The following is a 27,844-nucleotide window of genomic DNA, read 5'->3' on the forward strand; positions in this document are numbered from 1 at the left end:
AAGACAGCCCAGAACTCCATTCCTTTACTGCCAACTGCTTAATGGACATTACCACTTCTGGGTACTAGCTGCATCTCACACTCAGCATGTTCCAAGCTAAACTAACATTTTCCTCAAACTCTCTCCTCCCAGAGTTTCCCTGGTTCTGTTTAGGGCACTGTAATCTTCCAGGTTTGTAACTCCCAATTCACCCTTGAGGTCCTGGACAATTTTAGATTTATATTCCCAGTGTTTACCACAATGCCTTGCATTTAGTTGATATGAATGTTGGTTGAAGCTGCAAAAGCTTGTGATTTAAATCATTTCTACAAATAAAATGCGAACAAAATTATTTGTGTAGAAAGGCTCTAAAGTGACTCTCCCAACCTGTAATAAGACAGGTGAGTTGGGTTCTTAGAGTAAGCTTTCATCTTACTCTTCATCTTACCTCTAGAGTCCTAAGGGTAACCTTGAGGAGCTATGGGATTCTTCTAATGCCATTGTCTTCTCCCCAACATCAGTCCCCTAATGTCTTGTCTTTATATCAATCCCCAGTTATTACTTTCTCAATATCATTTGCCATTGCTAGTTCAGACCTCTCAGCCTCATTTAGTTGATATCTCAGTAATAGCAATAAGCAATTAACATTCTCTTTCATAATGGGATATTTAATGAGAAAATATGTTAAAACCCAAATTACAAAAACATCCCCCCAAAGTTGCGGTACACATTTCCCTCTATACTTCAGTCTCTGGGGAAAGTGGGCTTGACCTTAGAGTGATGGCTGCAAATATTCCTCCCACAAAGCTCACTTCCAAAAGTGACATAATCAGTTGATATAGCACTCCCTTGATTGTCTGGGATGCTAGGTTGATTCACCGGACTGGGTCATGCAAGTAGCTTGTTGGAGTTCTGCTGGCTTCTTAGCTGACTCAGTTGCAGAGGGGATGGCAGTCTCTGCCTTCAGCTTCCATTGATGGAAATCTGGTAACTCTTTCGACCTTTCGATGCTCACAAGTTTGTTCTGTCTACAATATTCTTTCTCTTCTGGTCAGGGAAGAATCCACACAATGAGGGCAGAAGAAACACCGTGGCCACTTATTCAGGGGACACATGTCATTGCAGGTTAGAAGATATAGCAAATAAAATGTCTAGTCATTCTCCCACCCAGAATCTCACAACTGTTCTTCCTCACTTAGTTCCAGGGAAGTGAGGATGTGGTTTCACATTCTCATTAATCTTATTAAATCTTTTTAATCTTACTAAATCTTATTAAATCTTATTAATCTTATTAAAATGTATTAATCTTATTAAACTGCCATAGAAATGACAATTTTTTCATTTCCAGCTCAGCAGCCAATTAAAAGACTTTTCTTTACCACACAGAAAATGGACAGGAAAGAGTCATAGAATATTTGCGTATACTCTGAATCAGATTCAGGACCCATCCATTTCACGTCACCATGCATTTCTGTAAGCTGGTTCCACAAGCATCCATATGGATTAGCAGCATACAAGAGAATACTGATCACAATCAAAGGATTAAACCTTCATTGGCCAGTCCCTCATTACATTAATGACTTGAGATTCACAAACATGAGATTAATTTGAAAAGTAAGAAATAATATTAAATTTTCTATCATTTGAAAACAAAAGCCTATTTGTGGGTATCACTTTTGGCCCAGAATGTTATTTCAGTATCTTATGGCAATCTAAGGGAGAAATGAAAATACTACTTTTCATTAACATCTGCCACTTTCTGGATACAAAATCAATCTGTTAAAAAAAAAATCAATTCTCTTAAAAAATGAACAGAGCTGACCAAAGGCAACATGATGATTCATAGTATAGCTACAGAATTGTTTCTGTAAAAGTACATGTATTTCTTCAATAGAAACACATGACTGTTCAAAACAAGGAAACAACATTATTCACATGAAAAAAGTTTGTAACTGCAATAGGAGAAATATATCTTTCAGACCTTTAAGGAAACCTCTTAGAAAGGAAAATATGTCGGTTGGAAGAAACAATGTCAAACGGATGAATTATCAATGTATGCATATGAGTATCTTAATGGAAAATCCTATAAAGAAAGTACAATAACTTACCAAACAGCAGCTTAACTACAAAGGCCTGGAGCCACTACTCATTTTTGTGACTGAATTTCAAATATGGAAATCTTATTAAACTGCCATGGAAATGTCTCCTAACCCAAGCCCACAGAGCAATGTGAACTTTAAGCATTAGCTTAATACTCACACCTTTATTAGATGTTACTCTATTGAGTATTCTAACAATGCACATTTGCTTCTAAGAATTTTTATTGTTTTCACAAAATTGATAAGAATGTGATCACCAAAAAAGAAAATCTGCCCTGATTGACACTGATAGTAAAGGAGGCGTGCCAATAAAAATCAAGAAAATACAGTAACCACTAGTTACCTGGAACACTACTGACTAGAAGTGTCTCGATTATTTCGGGGGAAGGAAAGATTTGAAAGATTTGACATTATTTTAGGGAACTCCCAGTAAGGAAATGCCTTCCATCAAGAAAGATGTGAATCTGCTGGGCCACTTAAAGTCTTTAAAGGGTTACCTGGGGTACAAAGTGGTTAAGTGATTCGTCCAGCGTCACCCAGCCAGTATGTGTCAGGGGTAAACTTGATTACAAGTTTTCCTCTCTCCACTGGGGGAGATGCTGCCTGGCTTTACATAGTAAGAGGTTACCTACAGCTTAGCAACTTTGATTATCTCCAAATAATCTATAATAGGCAATTCATTGTATTCATTTACGTTTTTGATAGAAAAATGAGAATGGTATTGATTTTGTCAACTGCCTCATTAAAATTGTCCTTAAATTAACAGAGTCCTTAAAAATAAATTTACATTTTTTTAAATCATCCATGCATCCTTATAATTCAAAAAGTCGTTTTGTATTGTAGAAGTAATACCAGGTTCTGAAGGCAGCAGACTCCCATGGAGTTGGAATGAGCAGAGTTAGTAGGCTTAACACCAGCTTGGCCACTGAGTGACAAATCTTTGACCACAGGGCCTCTTGAAGAATTATTACTAAGCAATACTATGAAGTATTGTGATTATGGCTGGTGAAAAATTAGCCTACACTGACCAGATTCCAGATGCATCTAGTGTTTCTCTGAGACACTTGACTGGGCAACTAGTGAAAAGAACAAAGCCAGTTGTGTTGTGTGTTGACACAGGTTCAATCAATGGTAACTGTTCTCAAAAGAGGAATTAAATATTTTAGCTAAGAGCATTCAAAATCACATTCATCCCTTGATGAATTAAATGATGAATTAAACTCCACGATAGCTATAGAATTTCGGTATGATTTCCAAGATTTTAATTCTTTATCTAAAGTGAAAGATCCTTGTGGGTGGGGGACTTTTTATTTATAAGTCTTACAAAACAGTTCCTGAAAAATCAATTTTACAAAAAAAAACTGTACAATATGTTCATTAGATTAAAAAATTTCAACATTTCTCAATATTCTTGGAAAACAAACTGTTTTTGGAATAATGCAATCACATTTCAGAGAAGGGCTATTTACTCCAAGTACCAAAAAAGAAAGATAAAAAAGAATGAATCTTTAGCTTCAAACAATGAGTTAAACTATTGGCACTGAAAATCAAGATGGTTTGTTAAATGTCATTAATGCAGGTCATAAAAATGATTAACATCAAAGATATTGAACTACCAGAATTCAGGCACCTTTGTCAACCATGTAATGAAACATTCAACATTAAGTATCTCTCTTTATAACTATTAATGCATACTCTGATAGCCCCTCCGAGAAAAGAGGCTGAAACACCCTCTCACTTTGCATTTCAAAAAGAAAAACAAAATACTTAGAAATAAACAGCATTCTTGTTATGCGATAATGGAGTAACTTGTCCAGGGTCCCTGAGCCAGTATGTGTCCAAGGCAGAACTTGAACCCAGGCCTTCCTGAGTCCAAAGCCAAATCTCTATCCATTGCACTATAGTGCCTTTGATGAGTTCAGGAGGCATACAAGAATGTTCGGGTGCCACTTGAAGTGATGAGGAATAGACATCTTGTTGTCCTGAAAGAATTCACTCCAGTAGTCTGCAAATTAAAGAAGGGCATTTATGGGGGTGATGCACCCAAGTGGATCCTCTTCCCCCCGAGAGAAACAGGGCCATCAGTCGGGTTAGGGGTCATGATTTAAATACAGTTTTGGGGGATAGAGAATGCCTGGGGAAATCAGGTAATCCGGAGGTGCCTTTATCATGCAGAGAAGCAATAGAATGTGGAGGACTTCTCCAGAATGTCATGTAGTCTGTACACATAAGCCAAGAGAATAGGAAAGGGAAGGGGTAGAGTTGTCGGGTTAATTGATGGTGCTTTGTGAAATCACACATCCAAGTCCACAGTAGGGGACTTCAATGCATAGTTTTCTTTGATTGCTTTTCTGGCTGCCCACATCCTGCACCTTATCTCATATCCTGCATCCTGTTTGCTCATCTGCCTCAAATACCCCTGTCTGCCTCACCTCATCACCTTCCCTATCAGAATAAGATTAAATAGTTTTATGATTAATTTTGGAGTCCTTCATATGTTTCTCAGATTTATTAGATCCAATTCATGGGAATGAATTTAGAAAAGAAATAGAAAATTAAACATTGTGATATGTAAAGGCTAAAAGGTTACTTCCGCTCTTGAATAGTTTGATCTAAACTTATGTTGGAAATTAGGCAATGCCATGCCAGGCCTGGAGTCAAAGAGATCTGAGTTCAAATCTGGCCTCAGACACTTAATAGCTGTGTGACCCTGGGTAAGTCATTTTACCCTGTTTGCCTCAGTTTCCTCACTTGTAAAACGAATGGAGAAGGAAATGGCAAACCGTTCCAGTATCTCTGACAAGAAAACCCCAAATGGGGACCCTACTGAAATGACTGAACAACAACAACAACAAAAAAATTGTGTCAGTCTGATCTGTATCAGACAGAGAATTTCAAGTAATGTCATTCATTTTAAAAGGCTGAGGAAAAGAAAAACTGAATCGATTGCAAACAACACGGCACTGACTAGATCAATGAGATCATAACTCATCGTCATCATCGTCATCGTCACTAGCATTTATATAATTCTTTAAAGTTTACAAAGAGCTTCACAAATATCATCTCACCCTCATAACAACCCTGGCAGGTAAAGTGACATTATTATTATCATCCCTATTTTACAGATGAGAAAACTGAGGCAGATAGAAGCTATGTGACTTGTCCAGGATCGCACAGTTAGTGATTGTCTGAGGCACATTTCATATTCCGGTCTTCTTGCCTCCACATCCAGTACTCTCTCCATTGCAGCACCTATTTGCCTCTAAGGGGTGGGGGGGTGGGGGGGAGGCACTGAACAGAATCCAGGAAAGAGAAAATATGATGATTAAATGTATGTTTACCCTGGGGGTGGGGCAGGGTTAGCTCACCTTTATCTGGTGCTTCACAGTTACAAAACATTTACGGATCCATTGTTTGATCTCCTTAATAATCCTGTCAGGTAGGTGACTCAAGCATTATTAAGTCCATTTTGCAGAAGAAGAAATTGAAGTTTCCATAGGTGAGAAAAGCCTAGAACATAGCAGATGTTTAACAAATGCTTGCCGATTGGGTTAACAGGTTTTCCAAGGTTACAAAGTTTGTAAGGAGGCAGAGCTGCTTCAAGCATTGGGAAATTTTAATTAAGGATGAAATTAAAATAAATATCCTTCTCTAGGGGAAAAAAAAAGAATCGTTTCAGTTTAAATAGTGTGGACGGTTAGCAAAAGTAAATCTTTACAAATAGAATGTTGATCTAAAGTTTGGTTAAAGGAGGCAAACAAGCTAGGTGATATGTAAATGCATATTGTTTATTCCCTTAAAGCTAGTGGCATACATATATGTATGGAGCCAGATAAAATCTGACTGTCTGAACAAAAGAATGAGAAGGCTTAAATACATTTTGGAACAGTCCCAACTCAGAATGTCTGTGTCTCTCACCTTTATGACATCCATGTATGTTTAAAAATAGTATGTGAAAGGAATTTTCTTAATTGAATAGGTGGTAAATACAATAAGACAAAAGTGTTGACAAAGTGTCAATTGAAATTATGATCCAGAATATCTATGTTTTCTTTACCATTAACATGCCATAATATAGTATATGTGCATAAAATATTAAGATAAGAAAATGTCCCATTATTCAAGATAGTGTCTCAGGTTAAGGGTCTCATCCTTAATGGCTATAGACAGAGGAAAGAATGCCCTTAAGTCAGCCCCATCTGGCCTTGTTGACATAGGAAGAGTTATTCTCTGAGTAAACTCAGAGACCAAAGAAGCTGTTAGGTCCAAGCTCTTCTTCTGGTTGATTAGTTCAGGCTCTGGCCCTTACTGAGGTTATTAAATTGATATTAAATTATTATCAAGATGAAGACAAAAATGTGTACCAATATTGATAGCAGTTCTTTTTGTTATAACAAAGAACCAGAAGTAAAGGCAGTGCCTGAAGACACTGAACAAACTATGTAATATGGATGGAAGGAAATATCATTGTACTGTAAGAAATTATGAAAGAGAGCCTTTCAGAGAACCCTGGAAAGACTTGTATGAACTGATGTAGAGAGAAGGACCAGAACCAGAGCAATTATATATTCAATACACTGTTGTAAAAGAAAATAACCTACGAAAGACTTAGGATCTATAAGCAACCCAGTTACATACCACAACTCTAGAAGACTGATGCTGAAACAAACTTCCTGCCACTTGGTCAGGAGGTGATGGACTGTCGGTGCAGAAGGACATAGATATTTTCTGACCACTGTCTGGATTTGTTTTGTTCAAATAGGCTTATTTGTTTCAGAGAAATTTTTTGATGGAAAAGGATTGAGAGAAGGGTAGTGGTAGTGGTCTTGGCTGTGCCTGACTCAGGTAAGTCTCCTGGTAGTTTAAGTCCAATATGAGAACAAAATAAGAAAAACTTTGGTCATTCAGCAGTTTGATAATGGAACAAATTGAGAGAGTTGTAGATTTATTCAACAGTTCAAAAAAAGATTTACTTAGACGTAGAAAGAGGATATTCCACAAATATACGCATTGAGGATACCTCTTATTGATTGAACTGAGTAAGACTCCTTTTCTGAGTTACCCATCATGATCTACCAACCAAATTTCAGAGCTCCTTGGTGCTTTCATGGCTGCCATGTACTGTTGTGACGAGAAAGTGACACCACCAGCCTGAGCCTGTAGTCCCTTGATCCAACCAAGGCTTCAGGATGTCTCAATACAGTTAGAAAATATAATTTAAAAGAACACTGAAAAAAGATGCCAAAATCAGAACCTTTAACCTAGAACCACCAATATACCCTACTTTAAAAAAAAAGCCTTCACACTAAAATGCTAATGTCATAAATTTAGTATCATGCATATAGAACTGTACCTAGGTAACATTCTCAATTTGTTGTTTTCCTCCCATGCCCTGCCCACAAGGAGTTTACTATTATTCAACTTGCCATAAGTCACTTTATGTATTTTTCCCAATAACTCGGTTATTTATAATTCTAGGTAGAGTCTAGAAGAGCGGAAAGGGCTAGCTTCTGGAATGGCCATGGATTCAAAATAGAGAGGCCCAGGGTATTACATGCTTTAATAAAAATGATGATTAGATTTTAAGATGGTATAGAACACATAGGTATGCTCACATTTGGGCTTGTAGATTAAACAGTAGAGTTTGTCTTTAAGAAAAAACTTCTAAGTCTTCCTAGGAGATGTTTTAACAGTAAAAAGAGTAATGTTCTCCCTGAAGCACAGAAAAGGGTTTGATTTCAAAATAAGATGCTAAAAACATACTTTGGAATTTGTACTCACCCCCAAAGAATACAACAAGCTTCATGGGACCAATAAGGACTGTTGAGAAATGGAACCTATATTTGGAAATCTTATTCACGTTTCACAGACTATTTAAAAATACTACATATAGCTTTGATTTATTTTTATTTTTCTTAATCAAAAAAAAAAAGTTTTCCTTTTTAGCCAGGGGCAAATGCTATTAAAAGAAAACTACACTTATAGTTTTCGATCAGAAAAGAAAAATGTTACAGGAAACAAAAAGTGTTAATAGCTTCTAACCAGACTTTGAAGGAAAACAAGCAGAAATGAAGATCATTTAAAAGCAAATTGCATAAAGGGCATTCAGGAATTGGCCCATGAGATTGAACAAAGAGAATATGACAGCCGTCATGCTTATTTAATTTTGAGAAATCAATCCAAGAGAGAGAATATTCTGTAGAATGACAATAGAATGAATTTCATTTCCTATAAAACCCACGAAGACATATTGATATAATTTGTATCTACTAAGAATTCAGAGATGTTGCCATTGTTCATAATAACAAAGAACACTATTAAAAAAAATGTTCGTTGGCCATAAAATAACAGGTACCAGAAAAGGTCTAACAAAAAGTACCAGAAATGTTTTATCAAATCAGATAAATGCGACATCTCTTACATAGTCCATGGAATACCCAATAAAATGTTAGAATTGAAAGAGATCTTTAATATCATCTAGTTTAACCCCCCCATTTTATAGATGAGGAAACTAATACCCACATAAATCTAATTATAACAAGGACAGGTTCACTGGATCTTGGGCACAAGTTATGGACATTTAAAATTCTCTTTACAGCCTTATAATTCTTCAGTAGGTAGAAATGATTGAGTTTCGCCTCTAATTATGTAAACTAATTGGTCATATCACTAGTAAGAGCCTCCCTACCTGATCCCAACTTTCTTCTCTCCTCCTTGTGAGAGGTCTCCTTATCAGCAGCTATCTTGTATCCTTGGGGGAGAGCATCTCTCTCAAAGGGTAGTGTAGGACTCTCCCTTCCATGCGTCCAAGTGATACTCCCCCCTTACGGATCATAGGGGCCAGTGGATAAAGCACTATATCTGGAGACAGAAAGACCTGAGTTCTAATCCATCCTCAGACACTTACTAGCTATGTGACCCTGGGCATGACCCCATTTATTTGTGTATACATGTATATATGTGTATATATACATATATACACACACATACTTTTTAAACTACTATCCAACAATTAGAAATTGTCATAATAAAAAAATGTGACATTATACATATGCTTTAAGTTTTACAAAGTATTTCCCATACTTTCTTATTTATACCTCAAAACAACCCTACAAGGTAAGTGTTACAGGTTCATTTTACAGATGAGGAAAGTAAATCTCAAAAAATCACACAGCTAATGATGGCACACTGAATATGGTCAGTTTAATGCCCCACCTATTTAATTTCTGAGTGGAACGTCAATGGGCTTCCAGGAAGGCAGCTCCCCAACTGTGTGTCAATTCCGTAGAGAAGCTGAACTTCTCATTGAAAAGAAAGTATTTTAATGACTGGATAGAAAGCTGGCCTCTGAGTCAAAAAGCCCTAGATTCAAGTTCTGTTATGGGCAAGTCCCTTAATCTCTTAATATGCCCAGACGATGCTCTAAGACTGTAACAACAGAGGATATGTTGCTCTATGGTGGTAAAGTCAGTCAGTCAGCAGAAGCCCCCTGTGTCAGTAAATCATGGGGCTAGCATTCTCTCTCTCTCTCTGTGTCTTTCTGTCTCTGTCTGTCTGTATCTCTGTCTCTCTGTCTCTCTGTCTCTGTCTCTCTCTCTCTCTCTCTCTCTCTCTCTCTCTCTCTGTCTCTCTCTCTCTCTCTCTCTTTCTCTCTCCCTTTCACTTTTTCTGTATACATATATGTGTGTATGTAGGTATGTGTATATATGTATATATACTTGCATATATGTATATACATACATATAGAAAAATGGATAGATTCTTGTTGCTACACCTGCCAATCAGTTCTAGCCACTGGATAGGCAAGTCTAGACTTATGGGAAGAAGTAAATTAGAGAAAAAAGAGGACAAGGAAGAGAAGAAGAGCTGGCATTTATATGGTACTTTATGGTTTGAAAAAAGCTTTATGTACATTTCAACATGTTCCTCACCATAATCATGTGAACTAAGTGCTAAAAGTTTTATTATGTTCATTTTACAGATGAGAAAGTTGATGCCCAGAGAAGTGACTTACACATGTTTATACAGTCAATGAAAGTCAAAGGTAGGATGTGAACCGAGGTCATCCTGACTCAAACTCCAACAGAATAAACTATGTCATGCTGACTTCCAGTAAGAATGAATTCTATTTTTTAATAGAGTTGGAGAGGAGAAGAGAAGGCATTGATAAATTTGGAAAGACTAAAATAGAATGCTTCTAACATCTCAAAAACTATGCTGGTTATATATGTGTATTACATATATATGTATATATATATACATATATATACACATATACTTTTTAAACTACTATCCAACAATTGGAAGTTGTCATAATAAAAACGTATGACATTGTACATATGATTTAAGGTTTGCAAAGTATTTTCAATATGTTCTTATTTATACCTCAAAACAACCCTATGAAGTGTTACAGGCTCATTTTACAGATAAGGAAACTAAATTTCAAAAAGTCACACAGCTGATGAGTGTTTGTAATGGCAACCAAAGTGGGATTATTTGCTGTTTTTCTTTTTTGTTATTCAGTTTCCCAGACCAAGTCTTGCATGCCTCTCTGCACTGAGCCAATCAGATTAGCACAAGTGGGCTCTAGACAATCAGATACATGCATGTGGGCTCTGGCCGATCAGATGCCAAGTAGAACTGTATATATGAAGAGCCCACGTTGAGAAAGCAGACATTAAAAGAGCCAACATTGAGAGGGTGAGCCAATGTTGAGAAGAAGAAAATGAAAAGAAGAGACAACGAAGGAGAATGAGTGTTAGCCAAGGGGAGACTTCTGAGAGGAGACCTCTGAGAGAGAAGACTCACTTCTTCACAAGCCTCTGAACTTTAAAAATGATTAGAGCTGTAGGGCAGAAACCTGCCGGCAGGAAGGAGGCTTAGCTTAAGCCTCATTTAAGAGCTGTTAAAGTAAATTGAGCTGTTATCACAGAGGCTTTGAACTTTGAAAGTGAATTGAAATGGCTGTGTCCATAATGTGTATAAATATTGTTGTTGTCCGGTTAAGCTTTGTTTTCCCAGAGGCAGAAGCTGCTGGCAGGAGTGCTTGGAGCCTGCTGTCAGTCAGGAGCAGGGAGAGCTTGGAAGGGAGCAGTCCCCATTAGCTGAGACATGGAGCAGGAGTGGAGAGCTGCCTATGTGTGAATTCAGGCAAAAGTCAGAAGCAGTCAGCCCACAGAGAAAGAGCCATGGGACTTGGAAGTCAACCTCAGGTTAAGATGAAAGAGGACTTTACTTGGATACTTTGTGTAATAGCAAATTACTTCTTCATCAAGGGTAGGGAAGACTCCAGTCCTCAAGTCATGATTGGTTATTGCATTGATCAGAATCCTGAAGGCTTTCTAAGTTGTCTTTACAATGTTGTTTTTATTATATAAATTGTTGCATTGGCTAATACAAGTCTTCACAGGTTTCAACAAAACCTACCCTTTCAGAACTTTCTTACAGCACCCTAGTATCCCATTACATTTATATGCCATAGTTTGTTTATCTCAAATTGATAGGCATGGGTAGCTAGGTGGCACAGTGCTGGGTAGAGTGCTGGGCCTTGTAAGGGCAAGCAAAATGGAACTTTTCACTGTTTTTTTTTTTCTTTTGGAGTGCTTCTTAGCACTAAGGCAACCAAGTGCCTTTGACCGAGGTTTGCCTTTGTTTGTAGGAAGGCCCACACCCTTTTGCTAATTAAGTCACAAGAAGTGTGAAACCCTTGAGAGGTGTGAAGCCCTCAAGAAGCTTGAAGCCGTTGGGCCCTGAAAAAGGGTATACATACCCAAAGGATAGCTATTGAAATCAGAAGCAAGAATTGAGAATCATGAATCAAGAATTCTCAAAACTGCAAGAGGAGCGGTTTTACTTTGGGGGCTCACTCATTGGAAGAGCAATCCTGTGATTTGGCCAGATGAGACTCTGGATAGGAGCTCCCCCCTCTCTGGCTTTGAAAACCCAGATGTTGGTGCTTCTCTCCCTGATAACTGTCTGTGTATTACTATGGTCAGACAGAAGCCTTTTTGTTGATTTGTGTTACTTCTTCTGTTTGTATTTGCTCTGAAGTTCAGGGTGCTGACTTTTTCCCTGAACTAAGTGAATGATGTATATGTATATGTATATGTATATGTATATGTATATGTATATGTATATGTATATGTATATGTATATGTATATGTATATGTATATGTCTATGTATACGTATACGTATATGTATACGTATACTTATATGTATACACACATATGTGTGTGTATATATGTGTGTATATATATATATGTGTGTGTGTGTGTGTGTGTGTATGTGTGTGTATATATATATATATATATATATGTTTGATTAAAGTGAGGTTGTAAATCCTTTAAAGTTGCTTTCCTTAGAAAAGCAGATCAAAGAACCTGTGCTAGAAGCCCTCCTGTGTGCTGGTGTCATTGGCCTTACATAGCCACAGCAGCAGCAAGTAGTATTGTTGTTACGGGTCTGGAATCAGCAAGATTCATCTTCATGAGTTCAAATCCAGCCTCAGACGTTTGAACATGGACAAATCATTTAACCCTGTTTGCTTCAGTTTCCTCATCTATAAAATAAGCTGGAGAAGGAAATAGCAAACTACTCCAGTATCTTTGCCAAGAAAACTCCAAATGGGGGTCAAGAAGAGTCAGACATGACTGAACAACAAATTGATAGGTAGTCCCTCTTACTTTCCAGTTCTTTGCCACTACAAAAAGAGCTGCTATAAGCATTTTTTTTCAAATGTATCCTTTTCCTCTTTCTTTGATCTCTGTAGGTGTTTCACAGATAACACATGGGAGGTTTCAGACTCTAGCCTTTAACATGTTCACTCTTGATCTGGTCAGATAGGAAAACAGCTTCAAAGGGGTTAATAATCAGCTTTATTCTAGTCTAAACTTCTCAGAAGGTTGCTGATAGTGGGAGCATAACTCCTACAGCATTCCCTAACAACCCTTCTCACAGTGTCTGATGGGGGTGGGGGCGGCAACTACCCCTACATCTTTATAGGGTCAATCGAGACAGGCACAGCTTGTGCACTCCCCTAAATCCCCTCGAGCCTTGATGGGGGCCAGTCAAGGCACACACAGATTCCCCGTGCTTTCCCCACTCCCTGACCAGTGCCCACTTGCTTTATAGGGCAACAGACAAAGAAGGCATCTTGCCAACATTAAGCTCACAGGTTAACTTTAGCAATATCCTCATTCTTTGCAAGCATAGTAAATATCAATTATGTCACCCCTAAATCTCATGGCACAGCCTCAGTGGAACTGCCTATCACTATGATTCTGGGAATTACTACTTCGAATCCTTGGGATATTCTGGGAGCTATTATCTAACACCTCGAAACTAGACATTGTCATGGCCATGGATCCTGAGAAACTAAACTTTAAAAGGGAAAACAAAGTCTTCCTTATATACAGTAGGGTATAGACTTAGTGTGGGTAGGTCAAAGAGTAGGTATAGGTTAGTAACTTTTTGGCCAGAATTCTTTCAATATCTTGAGAATAGATCCCTTAATGCCCTCAAAATTTTGTGGTCTCCAGCAGGGACCTCCTCTGACCATAACTGTTCTAATCAGCTGTCCTTCTTATCTTTGTTATCTTTAATACTATTTCTGTTTCCTCATGTTGCACATGCAGGACTACGATGAAAGAATCCAAAAGTGGTCACTCCACTGTTATTATTAAAGAAAAGAATTTTTAACAGAAATTTTTAGAGAACTTTTCCTTTTATCATCTTTGCTGTCATTCTGAGTTTTTCTTTTTCTTTTTTTGTTTTTTTGAAAGCCTTTGGAAAGATATGGTTAACTTAGGCCTTTCTGTAAACTTTTTTTTTCTCCACCATTTCTTACTGTTTATGCTCCTCATCTTCCACAGCTCTCCACAGGACTGCAGAAATGAGCTTATATTTTAAATAGTTGCCACCTGCAGCAAGGAGATCAAGCATTTGACGATTGATATGGCTTCTATTCTTCTTGTAGTGGTTTATATCAATTAAAGTTCCTTTGGAAGTAGCTGTTAGCTAGCATTGCTATTGCACTTTTAAGGTTAGCGAAGTGTTATTTGGTCCTCCCTATGATCCTGAGAGGCAGGTGACACTATTATCCCCATTTTACTGATACTGAAGCTGAAGCTAAAAGAGGTTCACGGTGGGGAACCTGAAGCCTCAAGGCCACATGTGACCTTCTAGGTCCTTGGGTGTGGCCTTTTGACTGAGTCCAAGTTTTACAGAAGAAATCCTTTCATTAAGGGGATGTGTTCTGTGAACTTTGGATTCAGTCAAAGGGCCACACTTGAGAACCTAGAGGACCATGTGTAGCTTCAAGGCCACAGGTTCCCCACCCTTGGTTGCACAGGGTCACATATTAGGTATTTAAGGCAAAATTTTAACTGAGATCTTCCTGACTCCCACTCTCTAGCATTTTAACCAGTGCAGCACCTACATGCCTCTCTCAGGAAACAGTGGTAATTTAGGTTTATGCGTATCGTTTTACACATGCCCTAATTTTCAGTGACAACATCTTGTTTAAAAAGGTCATGTTGGAGTTGTTTCAATTACTCACTAAATATTTTCATTTTTCTTTCATTTGATTTGTTATTGATTTTGATCTTAGCTCTAAGTTAATAGTCTGACTCTGCAAAGACAGTGATTCAGGAATCACTCCTACATTGGTACTCATTTGTAAGAATTTACTCTTTGTAAGACTATAACCAATTTCATTTCTTACAATGTTGTACAACGCTTGTTATGTTCAGAGCCCCAAAAGTTTCTTTTTCAATGAAGTATTCATGGAAGGATGAAGCATTTACATAGTGTTCAAGCCTTTGGCCTCTCTCCTTACTTATGCCTAAACCATGTTTCTTGTCCAAAAATTATTTTCAAGGTCCTTCCCTATATTCACCTTTGCATTGAAATTACTGATTATTAAAGTGTAGGCTAACTCAGTTTCCAGTTCTTTCTTGAGTTCTTTTTATAATTTCTCTTCCTCTTCTGTAACAGCTATTGATCGCTACACGATAATAATCTCCACTGTGGCCTCCTTACAAAATCATGAGCTATAGTTCAATCACTGAGCTTTAAGATGACTAAATGTCCCATGAAATGATATTTCTTATTGTCTTTGGATACGCAATAAAGTCACATCTGCCAACTCCTTTATTTTACTTAGCCTTATACTGTTCATTGTTTAGAATTGAATTAAATACTTAAAATAAATTGCTACTCTTTTACCATGTCTTTTCTCTTAATTCCGGTATAGTGGGTTTTTAAAATTAATTAATTAATTAACTTTTTTAGTTTTGAAACAATGTGTGGTATTCAGTACATAATTTTTGCAAAAAAAGCAAATAGTCTGAAATGGAAATTCATGTTTATACAATGAATCCTCTCTTTATGTTGTGTTGTTTACATGGAAATGTTCTTTTATGTCTTTTTGTATTTAAGTTCTTTTTTTAAAAATTTATTTATTTAATATATTTAGTTTTCAGCATTGATTTTCACAAGAGCTTGAATTACAAATTTTCTCCCCATTTCTACCCTCCCCACCACTGCAAGATGGCGTATATTCTGGTTGCCATGTTCCCCAGTCAGCCCTCCCTTCTGTCACCCCACTCCCCCCCCATCCCCTTTTCCCTTCCTTTCTTGTAGGGCAAGATAAATTTCTACATCCCATTGCCTGTGTATCTTATTTTCTAGTTGCACGCAAAAACTTTTTTTTGTTTTTGAACATCCGTTTTTAAAACTTTGAGTTCCAAATTCTCTCCCCTCTTCCCTTCCCACCCACCCTCCCTAAGAAGTCATGCAATTCAACATAGGCCGCATGCATATCATTATGTATAACCCTTCCACAATACTCATGCTGTGAAAGACTAACTATATTTTGCTCCTTCCCAGCCCAACTTTTCTCCCTTGACCCTGTCCCCTTTTGAAAGTGTTTGTTTTTGATTACCTCCACCCCCATCTGTCCTCCCCTCCATCATCCCCCCTTTTTTTATTTTCTTCCCTCTTCTTTCCTGTGGGGTAAGATACCCAATTGAGTATGTATGGTATTCCCTCCTCAGGCCAAATCTGATGAGAGCAAGATTCACTCATTTCTCCCTCACCTGCCCTCTTCCCTCCTCCCCCAGAACTGCTTCCTCTTGCCACCTTTATGTGAGATAATCCACCCCATTCTATCTCTCCCTATCTCCCTCTCTCAATATATTCCTCTCTCATCCCTTAATTTGATTTTATTTCTTTTAGATATCTTCCCTTCATCTTCAGCTCACCCTGTGCCTGCTCTCTCTCTCTCTCTCTCTCTCTCTCTCTCTCTCTCTCTCTCTCTGTATATATATATATATATATATATATATATATATATATATACACACACATACATATATAGATACATACACATTCACATATATATATATATACATAAATACACATATATATGCATATTCCCTTCAGCTACCCTAATACTGAGGTCTCATGAATCATACACATCATCTTTCCATGTAGGAATGTAAACAAAAGAGTTCAACTTTAGTAAGTCCCTTGCAATTTCTTTTTCTTGTTCTTTTTTTGATTACCTTTTCATGCTTCTCTTGATTGTTGTGTTTGAAAGTCAAATTTTCTATTCAGCTCTGGTCTTTTCACTGAGAAAGCTTGAAAGTCCTCTATTTTGTTGAAAATCCATATTTTGCCTTGGAGCATGATACTCAGTTTTGCTGGGTAGGTGATTCTTGGTTTTAATCCTAGCTCCATTGACCTCCAGAAAATCGTATTCCAAGCCCTTCGATCTCTTAATGTAGAAGCTGCCAGATCTTGGATTATTCTGATTGGGTTTCCACAATACTCAAACTGCTTCTTTCTGGCCATTTGCAGTATTTTCTCCTTGATCTGGGATCTCTGGAATTTGGCGACAATATTCCTAGGAGATTTCTTTTTGGGATCTATTTGAGGAGGCAACCGAGGGATTCTTTCAATTTCTATTTTGCCCTGTGGCTCTAGAATATCAGGGCAGTTCTCCTTGATAATTTCTTGAAAGATGATATCTGGGCTCTTTTTTTGATCATGGCTTTCAGGTAGTCCAACAATTTTTAAATTATCTGTCCTGGATCTATTTTCCAGGTCAGTGGTTTTTCCAGTGAGATATTTCACATTGTCTTCCATTTTTTCATTCGTTTGGTTCTGTTTCATAATATCTTGATTTCTCATAAAGTCACTAGCTTCCACTTGCTCCAATCTAATTTTTAAGGTAGTATTTTCTTCAGTGGTGTTTTAGACCTCCTTTTCCATTTGGCTAATTCTGCCTTTCAAGGCATTCTTCTCCTCATTGGCTTTTTGGAGCTCTTTTGCCATTTGAGTTAGTCTATTTTTTAAGGTGTTGTTTTCTTCAGTGTATTTTTCAGTATTTTTTTGGGTCTCCTTTAGCAAGTCATTGACTTGTTTTTCATGGTTTTCTTGCATCCTTCTCATTTCTCTTCCCATTTTTTCCTCTACTTCTCTAACTTGCTTTTCCAAATCCTTTTTGAGATATTCCATGGTCTGGGACCAGTTCATGGTTTTTCTTGGAGGCTTTTGTTGTAGGCCTTTGTTAACTTCTTCTGTCTGTGTGTTTTGGACTTCTTTGTCACCAAAGAAAGAATCCAAAGTCTGAGACTGAATCTGGGTGCATTTTCGCTGCCTGGCCATATTCCCAGCCAACTAACTTAACCCTTGAGTTTTTAAGTGGGGTATGACTGCTTGTAGAGTTTAGAGAACTATGTTCCAAGCTTGGGGGGATGCACCAGCTCTGCCACACCAGCACTTCTCCTTCCCCAAGAACCCCCAACCCAGACTGGACTTAGATCTTCAGCAGGTTCTTCACTCCTGCTCTGATCCGCCACTTAATTCCTCCCACGAGGTGGGCCTGGGGCTGGAAGCAACTGCAGCTCTAGTTCTGTAGCTGCCCCACCTCCACTGCCCCCAGGGTGGTAGCTGAACCTAGAACTCCTTCCACTCCCACAGCTTTTCCCACTAACCTTCTCTGTTGTCTTTGGTGTTTGTGGTTTGAGAAGTCTGGTAACTGCTGCAGCTCACTGATTCAGGGCGCTAGGGCACACTCCACCCTGCTCCTGGTCTGGTTGGTCCACGCTGCTCACACTGGGCTCTGCTCCGCTCTGCTCCCAGCTCCGTGCGGGATAGACCTCACCCAGAGACCATCCAGGCTGTCCTTGGCTGAAGCCCTGCTTCCCTCTGCTGTTTTGTGGGTTCTGCAGTTCTAGAATTGGTTCAGAGCCACTTTTTATAGGTTTTTGGAGGGACTCGGTGGGGAGCTCATGCTAGTCCCTACTTTCCAGCTGCCATCTTGGCTCCGCCCCCCCAATTAATTTATTTTAAACTGAAATACCCAATAGAAAAGAAAAGGAAACATTATAAACTTTAATACTAAAACTTAAATATAAAATAAGAAAAGTAATAAAAAAGTATTGCTATGTACACAGCAGAATGTAAGAGAGGATTCAAAATATACAGCAATACATTTCCACTTCAAGAAACCTATATAATAAATACTACACATTGAATTCAGAGCTGTCCATCTTTTCTTTACTATCTTGTGAGTTTTCTTTTGTTCTCTGCTATACACTTTTTACTTTGTTCTTTTTTCCCCCTTCTTCCCCCACTCCCAAGGCTACAATTAAGCACGGAGATAGATAGATAGATAGGTAGATAGATAGATAGATAGATAGATTGATAGACAGATAGAGATATACATATAAAGATATCCATATATACATATAGAGAGTGTGTATGTATATATACACACATGGATACACATACATACATATATACACATACATATAACATATATATATATACATACATATAGACATGGATACATGCACTTACATTCACATACATATACTTAGATGTTTATAATCATACTCAAATATAAACATATACATTCATATGCATCTATGTAAGACTATACTATACTTGTTTGTCCTCTGTTTCTCTGAGGGTGGATAACATCTTCCTTCATGAGTCCAAGTCTTTCCATATTTTTCTTAGTCTACCAACTCATTCTTTCCTACAGCAAAACAATATTCCAACCTTATACTGTCTAGTTATTTTAAATAGCTTAAAACAATATTGATTAATATGGCTGACATGTAGTGTAGTTTCCCCATGTTTCTCTTTTGATTAAATCTATTTTAACTTTAACTTTGTTTGAGATCATGATTATTACCCATTTTTCCCCTAATAAATTCTACTCCTGATCTTTATTTTATGTTTATGTGTATCTGTTATTTCCTATTCCTCCTGATTCCTTTACTTTACTTCTACCTGCTACCTTGCCCTCCCATTCCTTAACCTACTCCTCCTATAAAAGTCCTTTCCTTATCCTCTCACCTCCATCCTTTCCCTTTGCCCTCACTTCTATCTAAATTCAGAAGATTTTTATAGCCTTCCAAATATATATGTTGTTCCCTCTTAAACCCATTCCCGATGAGAGTAGGGCTCCAGAACTATCAGCTTTCAGTCCTCATCTAATTCCTCTGTGTCAGTTCTTCCTCTTGGATACCATTTGTATAAGATAATTACTCTTTTTCACCTTCTCCTACATGGCATTACTTTTTTGAATCACGTTATACTCAGCTCTAGCCCAATGTTCCTTTCAAACTACCTAATTAATATTTACAATCTTAGACATACAGTTTACATTTCCTCATATTAAAAAGCAAACAGTCTGTCCTTATTGAATCCCTTGTAATTAACTTAGTCTTTGATGTTTACCTTATATTTCTCTTGGATCTTGTATGTCAAATTTTCTATTTAGTTCAGGTCTTTTTGCAATAAAATCCTGACAGTCTGGCAATTCATTAAATGTCCATATTTTTTCATTCAGAATTGTGCTTACCTTTGCTGTGTATGATATTATCAGCCCCAACCCCAGTTCTTTTGCTCTTTGATGTATAGTGTTCCAAGACCTGCAGTCTTTTAAGAGTTGCCACTGCTAGGTCTTCTGTGACTCTAATTGTGGCTGTACCATATTTGAGTTGTATTTTTTCTTGTTTCTAATAATATTTTTGCCTTTAGGTGAGGGTTTTGGAATTTAACTAGGATATTCCTGTAGGTTTTCCTTGTAGGAATCTTTCAGGTGGTGATCAGTGGGTTTTTTTCTATTCCTACTTTTCCCTCTTGCTCTAACACTTTAGGACAAACTTCTTTAAATATTTCTTGTATTACTCTATCAAGATTCTTTTTTTTAATCATAGCTTTCAGATAATCTGATTTTTCTTAGGTTTTCTCTTCTTGATCTGTTCTCTGGATCAGTTTTGCTTACAAGATATTTCACATTCTCTTCTATTTTTTCATTCTTTATATTTTTTAAATAATTTCTTGGTCTCATAATTTTGCTGGCTTACCCTTCCCCAATTCTAATTTTCAAGGAGTCATTTTCTTTCTTAAAATTGTGGATCTCCTTTTCCAGACGGTTAATTTTCTTTCCGTAATATTCTGGTTTTTCTTAGATTGTTCTTATTTTTTAATTTTTCCTCAATCTCTCTCATTTGATTTTTAAAGTCTTTTTAAATTTTTCTGTAAATTCTTTTGGGGGCAGGTGACCATTTAATGTTACTCTTTGAGATAATAGAGACTTTTTGTTTTTTGTTTGTTTTTTTTTTTTTGCTTCAGTACCCTCCTCTGAAGATGAACCCCAGTCTTCTCTGTTCCAATAATGACTTTCTGTGGTTGGGTTCTTTCTCCTTTACCTGCTCATTTTTTTTAATTTATAGCAATTTCTTGTAATCACCTCTAGTCCTGGGGGCATGGAGTATAATGCCTCTGGCCTCAGGTCTTCCTTCAGTTCCACAAGAATTCCACCCTCCTGTAAGTGCCCATAGTCATTGGTGTCCTCATCCCACTACTTCTGCACTCACCTGGAGTGTCCTGGCTTCTTCTCACCCAGGGACACATCTCAGCAGCACAGGTGGGTCTGGAATCCCTTATCAGCAGATCTCTCAATCTTGCCCCAGTCAGACACCTGACTCCCCACACTGTGTAAAAGGTGAAAATTCCTGTGGCTGGGACCAAGGCTACCTCCCAACCCAACTAGCCCCAGGGCTTGGCAGGTTGTCTTTCAGTGGAACTAGTTTGGAGGTGTTTAGACTTCAGAGGTATCACATCTCTGTCCTGGGATTTTTCCTCAGATGTTCTCCAGTTGTCCCAGGAAGACCACTGTTCTGCCCCAACTCTCATTTATTTTTACTGCTCTACATTCTCCCTAAAGCCCTTTTTTGTCTTGTTTGTGGGGGGAAATTGGAGAGTTTGGAATTGTCTAACCTATTCCACCATCTTCCCAGAATCCTTTGTGTATTTTTTTGGTGGTTAAAACTATAGTACTTTAACAACTAACAAATTTTTTTTGCAATAGTAATTATAACAAGTTATCAAGATAAAACACAACTGCCTAGCTTCTGTCTGCAAGCTGGCATGACAGCAATTGGGCTTAAGAAATAGGTTCAAATGCTTTCATCTAGCAGAAGTAAAGCAATAGGAGGTTGGGTATATTTGCTCATATTCTCCTTTTCCCAAAATAAACAAGTATTGACGCAGCTTGCTCCTGTATCATAAGTCTTTCCCGAAATGTGTTGGTAACACATAGACCCATCTCCTGGAACTAACACAAAAGAAAATACAAACAAAACCAGAGGACTCTTCATAAACATGCCTGAGTGGTGCGTACTGCTAGCATGGCCATTTTCATAATGTTCATGAGCTCTGGACTTTGTACTCCCAGAGACACTGTATGATGGGGACAGGGAGAGAAAAGGCAGCATCACTGAAACGCAAGACATTAAAAACTATTTGGAAACTCCTAGGGAGCATAACAAGTATTGAGAAATCATTCTAGATAAAGTTATAGTTCTTTTTGGGGAAAAAAAAGTGGAGCCACAAAACAAAGAAGAAAATTAATGGTGGAGAGGGCAAATATCAATTTCAACAGAAATAAAGACAAGTATGACAATATGTTTGTGGACCTAGGCAGAGATAATAATTATTTGTGGGGAATAGACCCTTATTTACTACCTATGGCATTAAAAATTGGATAATCTCTTGTGAAATACTGCCGGAGACTGGAAAATCGCCTTACCCCTCCCCTCTGCCTGACCCGCGCCCCCTCCCTTCGCTAGCTTTCATTTCTCGCTTAGCTCTCATTTCCTGGCTAACTCTCGTTTCTGGGATATGACGCAGGCCTGCGTCCAATGCTTAGCCACCCCTCTGGGGACGTGGCATTCTGATAACATGCTCATAAAAACCCTTACCAGGAACAATAAAGAGAGACATTTTTTACACCATTAGCGCGTCTAGTCTCCTTCCTCTCCGTGATCTCGTTCCGAGCCTCTTGGCCCTTAGAGCCATCAGGTTCCCCTCGAGCCTAGCTCCCCGGACCTCTCCAGCTTCGCTAACCCACGATTGTGTGACCTGCGGGCCAGGTCAATTGGCGCCCAACGTGGGGCTCGAACGCTGGACAGGGACCCGGTAGACGCCCCTCGTCCGGACCCTGAAAATCCCCTTAAGGTAAGTGTTCGCGTCTATCGACATCATGGGATCACCACTATCCAAAGAACAGGTTTTTCTTAAAGATTTAAAACAAAGCTTCAAAGAGAGAGGAATAAGGATAAAGAAAAAAGACCTTTTAAAGTTTTTTATTTTTATAGATAAGGTATGTCCCTGGTTCATTGTTAATGGTCCAGATATACACCCGGGGAAATGGCAGAAAGTAGGGAGAGATCTTAATGAAAGATTGAAACAAGAAGGTCCCGAGTCAGTTCCCATAAATGCCTTCTCCCTCTGGACCTTAATTAATGACATTATTGAGGGATCAACAGGAGACAAAGGTGCCCGCCAGTTACTCGTGCAGGCGGAATCCTGTCTCGCTCCGCTTTCTCGCGCTGCTTCTGCTTCCTCCCTTCACGCAGAAAACTCACAAGACAAAGAGGAAGCAAAATCTCCTCCCCCTACCCCTACCGCTAAGTCCATTTACCCGCCACTCCCTAACCCTGCTGAAGAGACACTCACTTTCCCGGTCTTCCCTACCGAGGGGAAAGTCGGCATGAATACTGCCCCCGAAAACGAAAGCGGCCCGCTCCCTGACGAGAACGCAGCCAATTTAGACGTTGAGGCTGCTGCATACAACCCTCAAGAAGTGTTCCTATCCCACGCTTTCTCCCCACACCCCTATTTACTACCCCCCCTTGTGGACCTTTCCCAAATCCAGAGAGATTTGACCCAGCGCATGGCTGAATTAAGAAAGACAGTCAATATGCAGAATCAATATCATCAAATGGTAAAGGAATTTTCGGCGCTACAAGCGTCCCTGCAGAAGGCACTGCTTCCTCCCTCTGCCCCAAAAAGTACTCCTATAGCACTCCCTCAAGACAAAATTCCCCGACCAAAACAGAAACAGAAATCCCTTCTCTTTCCTATTCTTAGAAGCAATACACAGAATAGACCTAAAGATGCAGAGGACACAAACTCTGATAAGCACCCCCCTGAAAATAGCGCAGGACTTGAGGAGTCCGAGGAGGAAAGCCAGGAGGAGGAAGTGGAGGATAATGACCAGGAATCTGATTCAGAAGAGGACAATAAATCATGCTCCTCTAAATACAAAGCCCCAAAGTTTAAGAATATCAAAGATCTCCATGCAGCAGTGAAAAAATATGGTCCCAATGCCCCTTTCACTCTCTCTGCCCTTGAGGCTATAGGACAAGGAGGTTATCTGCTGCCCGGGGAATGGGTGCGAGTAGCTCAGGCCGCCCTATCAAGGGGACAATTCCTAACCTGGAAAGCAGAATTTGAATATCACTGTCAAACCATCGAAAAAAGAAACTTGAAATCTAAGGCTAATAGGGATTGGACTTTTGAAAAATTAGCAGGACGAGGTGAATATGCGTTAGAGAAAAAACAAAGAAAGTTACCTACAGGCTTGCTAGAACAGACTGCTCACGCGGCTAATCGCGCTTGGAGAGCCCTTCCTGTTACAGGCTCCCCCTTTACACCCCTTAATAAGATCACTCAAAGAAAAGATGAAGAGTACTCTGACTTTGTCAGTCGACTGTTAGAGACGGCTGAGAGGACGTTAGGAAATGAGGCATCAGATGATTTAATTATCAAAAGACTGGCTTTTGAGAATGCCAATGGCCCATGTAGAAGTGTACTGAATGGTCAATGGCAGGATAAGACATTAAATGAGATGATTAAACTATGCCGCGATATCCAAGATCCTACAGCAGCAAAAATTGAAAAAATGTCTCAGGCGATATTGGCCTTACAAAACCCTATGAAAAACATGTCAGAGGCATTTCTAACTATAGGAGCAGCTGTTGATAATACTGTGAAAACCTGTTTTAAATGTGGAGCCGAGGGTCATTTTGCCAGACAATGCCCCATGAATCAACCTAATCCCACCGCTCAGAAAAGGCGCGCAGCACCTGCCACCCCGTGTCCCAGGTGCAGAAAAAGGTTTCACTGGGGGAATACATGCAGAGCAACACATGATATAGAGGGCAGACCCCTCCCCCCGTTGTCGGGAAACGGCTGGCGGGGTCGGCCCCGGACCCCTCAAGGACTGGCCCAGCCAGCCACGGGGACCCACCCTGCCCACAGCTCTCCAGAGCAACGGCAGGCAGTGCAGGAGTGGACTTGTGTGCCACCGCCGCCGCAATATTGAGACCGGAGGACGGCCCACAAATCCTCCCTACGGGAGTCTTCGGCCCTCCGCCCAGAGGTTCCTTTTTCCTCATTATTGGCCGTGCCTCTACCACCCTTCAAGGAATAACAATACACCCAACTATTGTCGATAATGACTATGCAGGAGAGATTAAGATAATTGCTTCTGCTCTGAAAGATACTGTGAGAATCCAGCCCAATCAGCGCATTGCCCAAGCCCTCCCTCTTCCTATGAATACCACCTTTCCTGCTTCAAAAAATAAGAGGGGCAATTCCACACCCGGGTCCTCAGACATTTACTGGGCCCAAGCCTTGTCCCAAGAGAGGCCCACACTAATGCTTAAAATACAGGGAAAATCCTTTATGGGCCTACTCGATTCCGGGGCTGATTCAACTGTTATTTCTGAGGCACACTGGCCACCTGCCTGGCCGTTACAGCCCTCCCTGACCCACTTACAAGGTATAGGGCAGAGTTCCAACACTATGCAATCAACACAGCTGTTGCAATGGGAAGATCGTGAGGGTAATAGAGGAACAATCCGTCCCTTTGTAGTCCCATGCCTCCCCGTTAATCTGTGGGGAAGAGATATCCTCTCACAAATGGGAGTTATCATGTGCAGCCCTAGCTCAGTTGTTACAGAGCAAATGCTAAGTCAAGGCTTTTTACCCCGCCAAGGACTAGGAAAAAATAAACAAGGCATCACTCAACCTTTACATATACAATCTCACCCTGACCGCTCCGGCCTTGGTTTCCAGACACATTTTTCATAAGGGCCACTGGTCCCCTCAGCCTACAGGCGGATAAGATTACATGGAGATCTGAGACTCCCGTCTGGATTGACCAGTGGCCCCTCCCTAAAGAAAAACTAGAGGCTGCAAATATGTTAGTTCAACAACAATTGACTGCGGGTCACATAGAACCCTCCAACTCTCCTTGGAATACTCCAATTTTTGTTATTAAAAAGAAGTCAGGTGCCTGGAGATTGCTCCATGATTTAAGGGCGGTCAATAAGACCATGATCCCCATGGGATCGCTGCAACCGGGTCTTCCTGCACCCGTAGCAATCCCGGCAGGCTTCCAAAAAATTGTAATAGACCTCAAGGACTGCTTCTTTTCCATTCCTCTCCACCCCGACGACTCCAAAAGATTCGCCTTCACTGTCCCAGTTACCAATTGCGTAGGACCCTCTCCTCGCTTTCAATGGAAAGTTCTCCCCCAAGGCATGACCAACAGCCCTACCCTCTGCCAGAAGTATGTTGCCCAGACAATCGACCCCTTTCGCTTACAATTTCCACAACTTTATATCATTCACTATATGGATGACATTCTTATTGCTGGGCCCTGCGAGCAGGAATTACTTAGGATCACCACATTGCTAATAACTGCCTTAAAAGATAGGGGATTATACATATCCCCGGATAAAGTCCAGCTTGCCTCCCCTTTCTTTTTTCTTGGATTCGAATTGCATTCCTCTCATATTATAACACAGAAAGCTCAGATACGGACAAATCATTTGCACACGCTGAATGACTTCCAGAAGTTATTGGGTGATATTAATTGGCTACGCCCTTACCTTAAAATCACCACAGGAGATTTGAAACCCCTCTTTGACATTCTGAAAGGTGACTCCAACCCAACCTCGCCCCGTGTTCTGACTAAAGAAGGTGAGGCTGCCCTACAAAAAATAAATCATGCTATTTCGGCCCAAAAAATAGGATATTATAACCCCCAGAAAAAACTCTGGTTTCTTATCTTTTCTACATCATTCTCCCCTACGGGCCTTTTATGGCAGGACCTGCCCCTATATTGGATCCATGGTCCTGCAACACCCACCAAAGTGCTACCCACCTACCCGCTTCTTACTGCCTCCCTCCTTCAGGAAGGCAGGTCTCTTTCAGTCAAATTTTTTGGAAAAGACCCCGACCACATTGTCTGCCCTTACACCTCTGCACAACTGTCATGGCTTCAACAGAATGATGATACTTGGGCCATCTCCTCTGTATCTTATCAGGGAATCCTTGATAATCACTACCCTCCTGACAAATTGATCCAATTTCTTAGGGACAATCCAGTGGCCTTCCCCAGAATCACTAAAAGAGATCCTCTAGAAAATGCTCGTCTAGTCTTCACTGACGGGTCCTCCTCAGGAACTGCTGCCATATCTATAGACTCAAATCTAACTTCCTTTCATACACCTTATAAATCAGCCCAACTAGTGGAGCTTGCCGCTATACTTTGGGTCTTTGAACATGTACCGGACCCAATGAATATATACACAGATAGTGCTTATATTGCTCATTCAATCCCCGAGCTTGAAACTGTTCCTTATATAAAACCTTCCACCAATGCCTTCTCTATGTTCCTTCAAATACAAAAACTGATCAGAGAAAGAGCACAGCCTTTCTTCATTTGCCATATCAGAGCGCACTCTGACCTCCCTGGACCATTGGCAAAAGGGAACGATACTGTTGATGCGGCTTCCAAGCACTTGGTTTTCGCCTCTGTATTGCAACCCTCCCCCATAGAGACTGCCACCAAGGCACACGAGTTGCACCATCTTAATGCCCGCAGCTTAAGTCAAATTTATAAAATCACCAGAGAACAGGCTAGACAGATTGTCAAACAATGTCCAGGATGTCTGGTGCTCCTGCCTGAACCTCACCTTGGAGTGAACCCCCGAGGCCTGGTTCCCGGGGAACTGTGGCAGATGGACGTCACTCATTTCACACCTTTTGGTAAACTGAAATACATCCATGTCTCCATAGATACCTTTAGTGGTTTCCTCATAGCGACCCTACAAATGGGAGAAGCCACCAAGCACGTTATCAATCACATTGTGGCCTCATTAGCCATGGGGCCTAAACCCAAAATTCTCAAAACTGATAATGGACCGGGATATGTTAGTTCATCCTTTAAACAGTTTTGTGCATATATGAACATCAGAAATATCACAGGTATTCCATATAATCCCCAAGGACAAGGTATTGTTGAGAGAGCCCATCAGACTTTGAAAAGAATGATATCTAAATTGCAATCGGGGTCAGAAAAACTATACATACGGGCCAATAACCA

At 39.6% G+C, this 27,844-nt stretch overlaps 1 protein-coding gene across 1 annotated transcript in view; it reads left to right on the forward strand.

The window, feature by feature from the left end:
• Positions 1-24,772, forward strand: part of LOC118854692 (endogenous retrovirus group K member 8 Gag polyprotein-like) — a 59,130-nt gene extending 34,358 nt beyond the window's left edge. The window contains exons 2-3 of the mRNA XM_036764987.1: positions 22,456-22,620; positions 22,766-24,772. Coding sequence (XP_036620882.1) covers positions 22,456-22,620; positions 22,766-24,772 — 2,172 coding nt within the window. The remainder of the gene's footprint in view (positions 1-22,455; positions 22,621-22,765) is intronic.
• The last annotated feature ends 3,072 nt before the right edge of the window (positions 24,773-27,844 follow it).

Source organism: Trichosurus vulpecula, chromosome 6 (genome assembly GCF_011100635.1).
Source record: "Trichosurus vulpecula isolate mTriVul1 chromosome 6, mTriVul1.pri, whole genome shotgun sequence".
Classification (NCBI taxonomy): Eukaryota; Metazoa; Chordata; class Mammalia; order Diprotodontia; family Phalangeridae; genus Trichosurus; species Trichosurus vulpecula.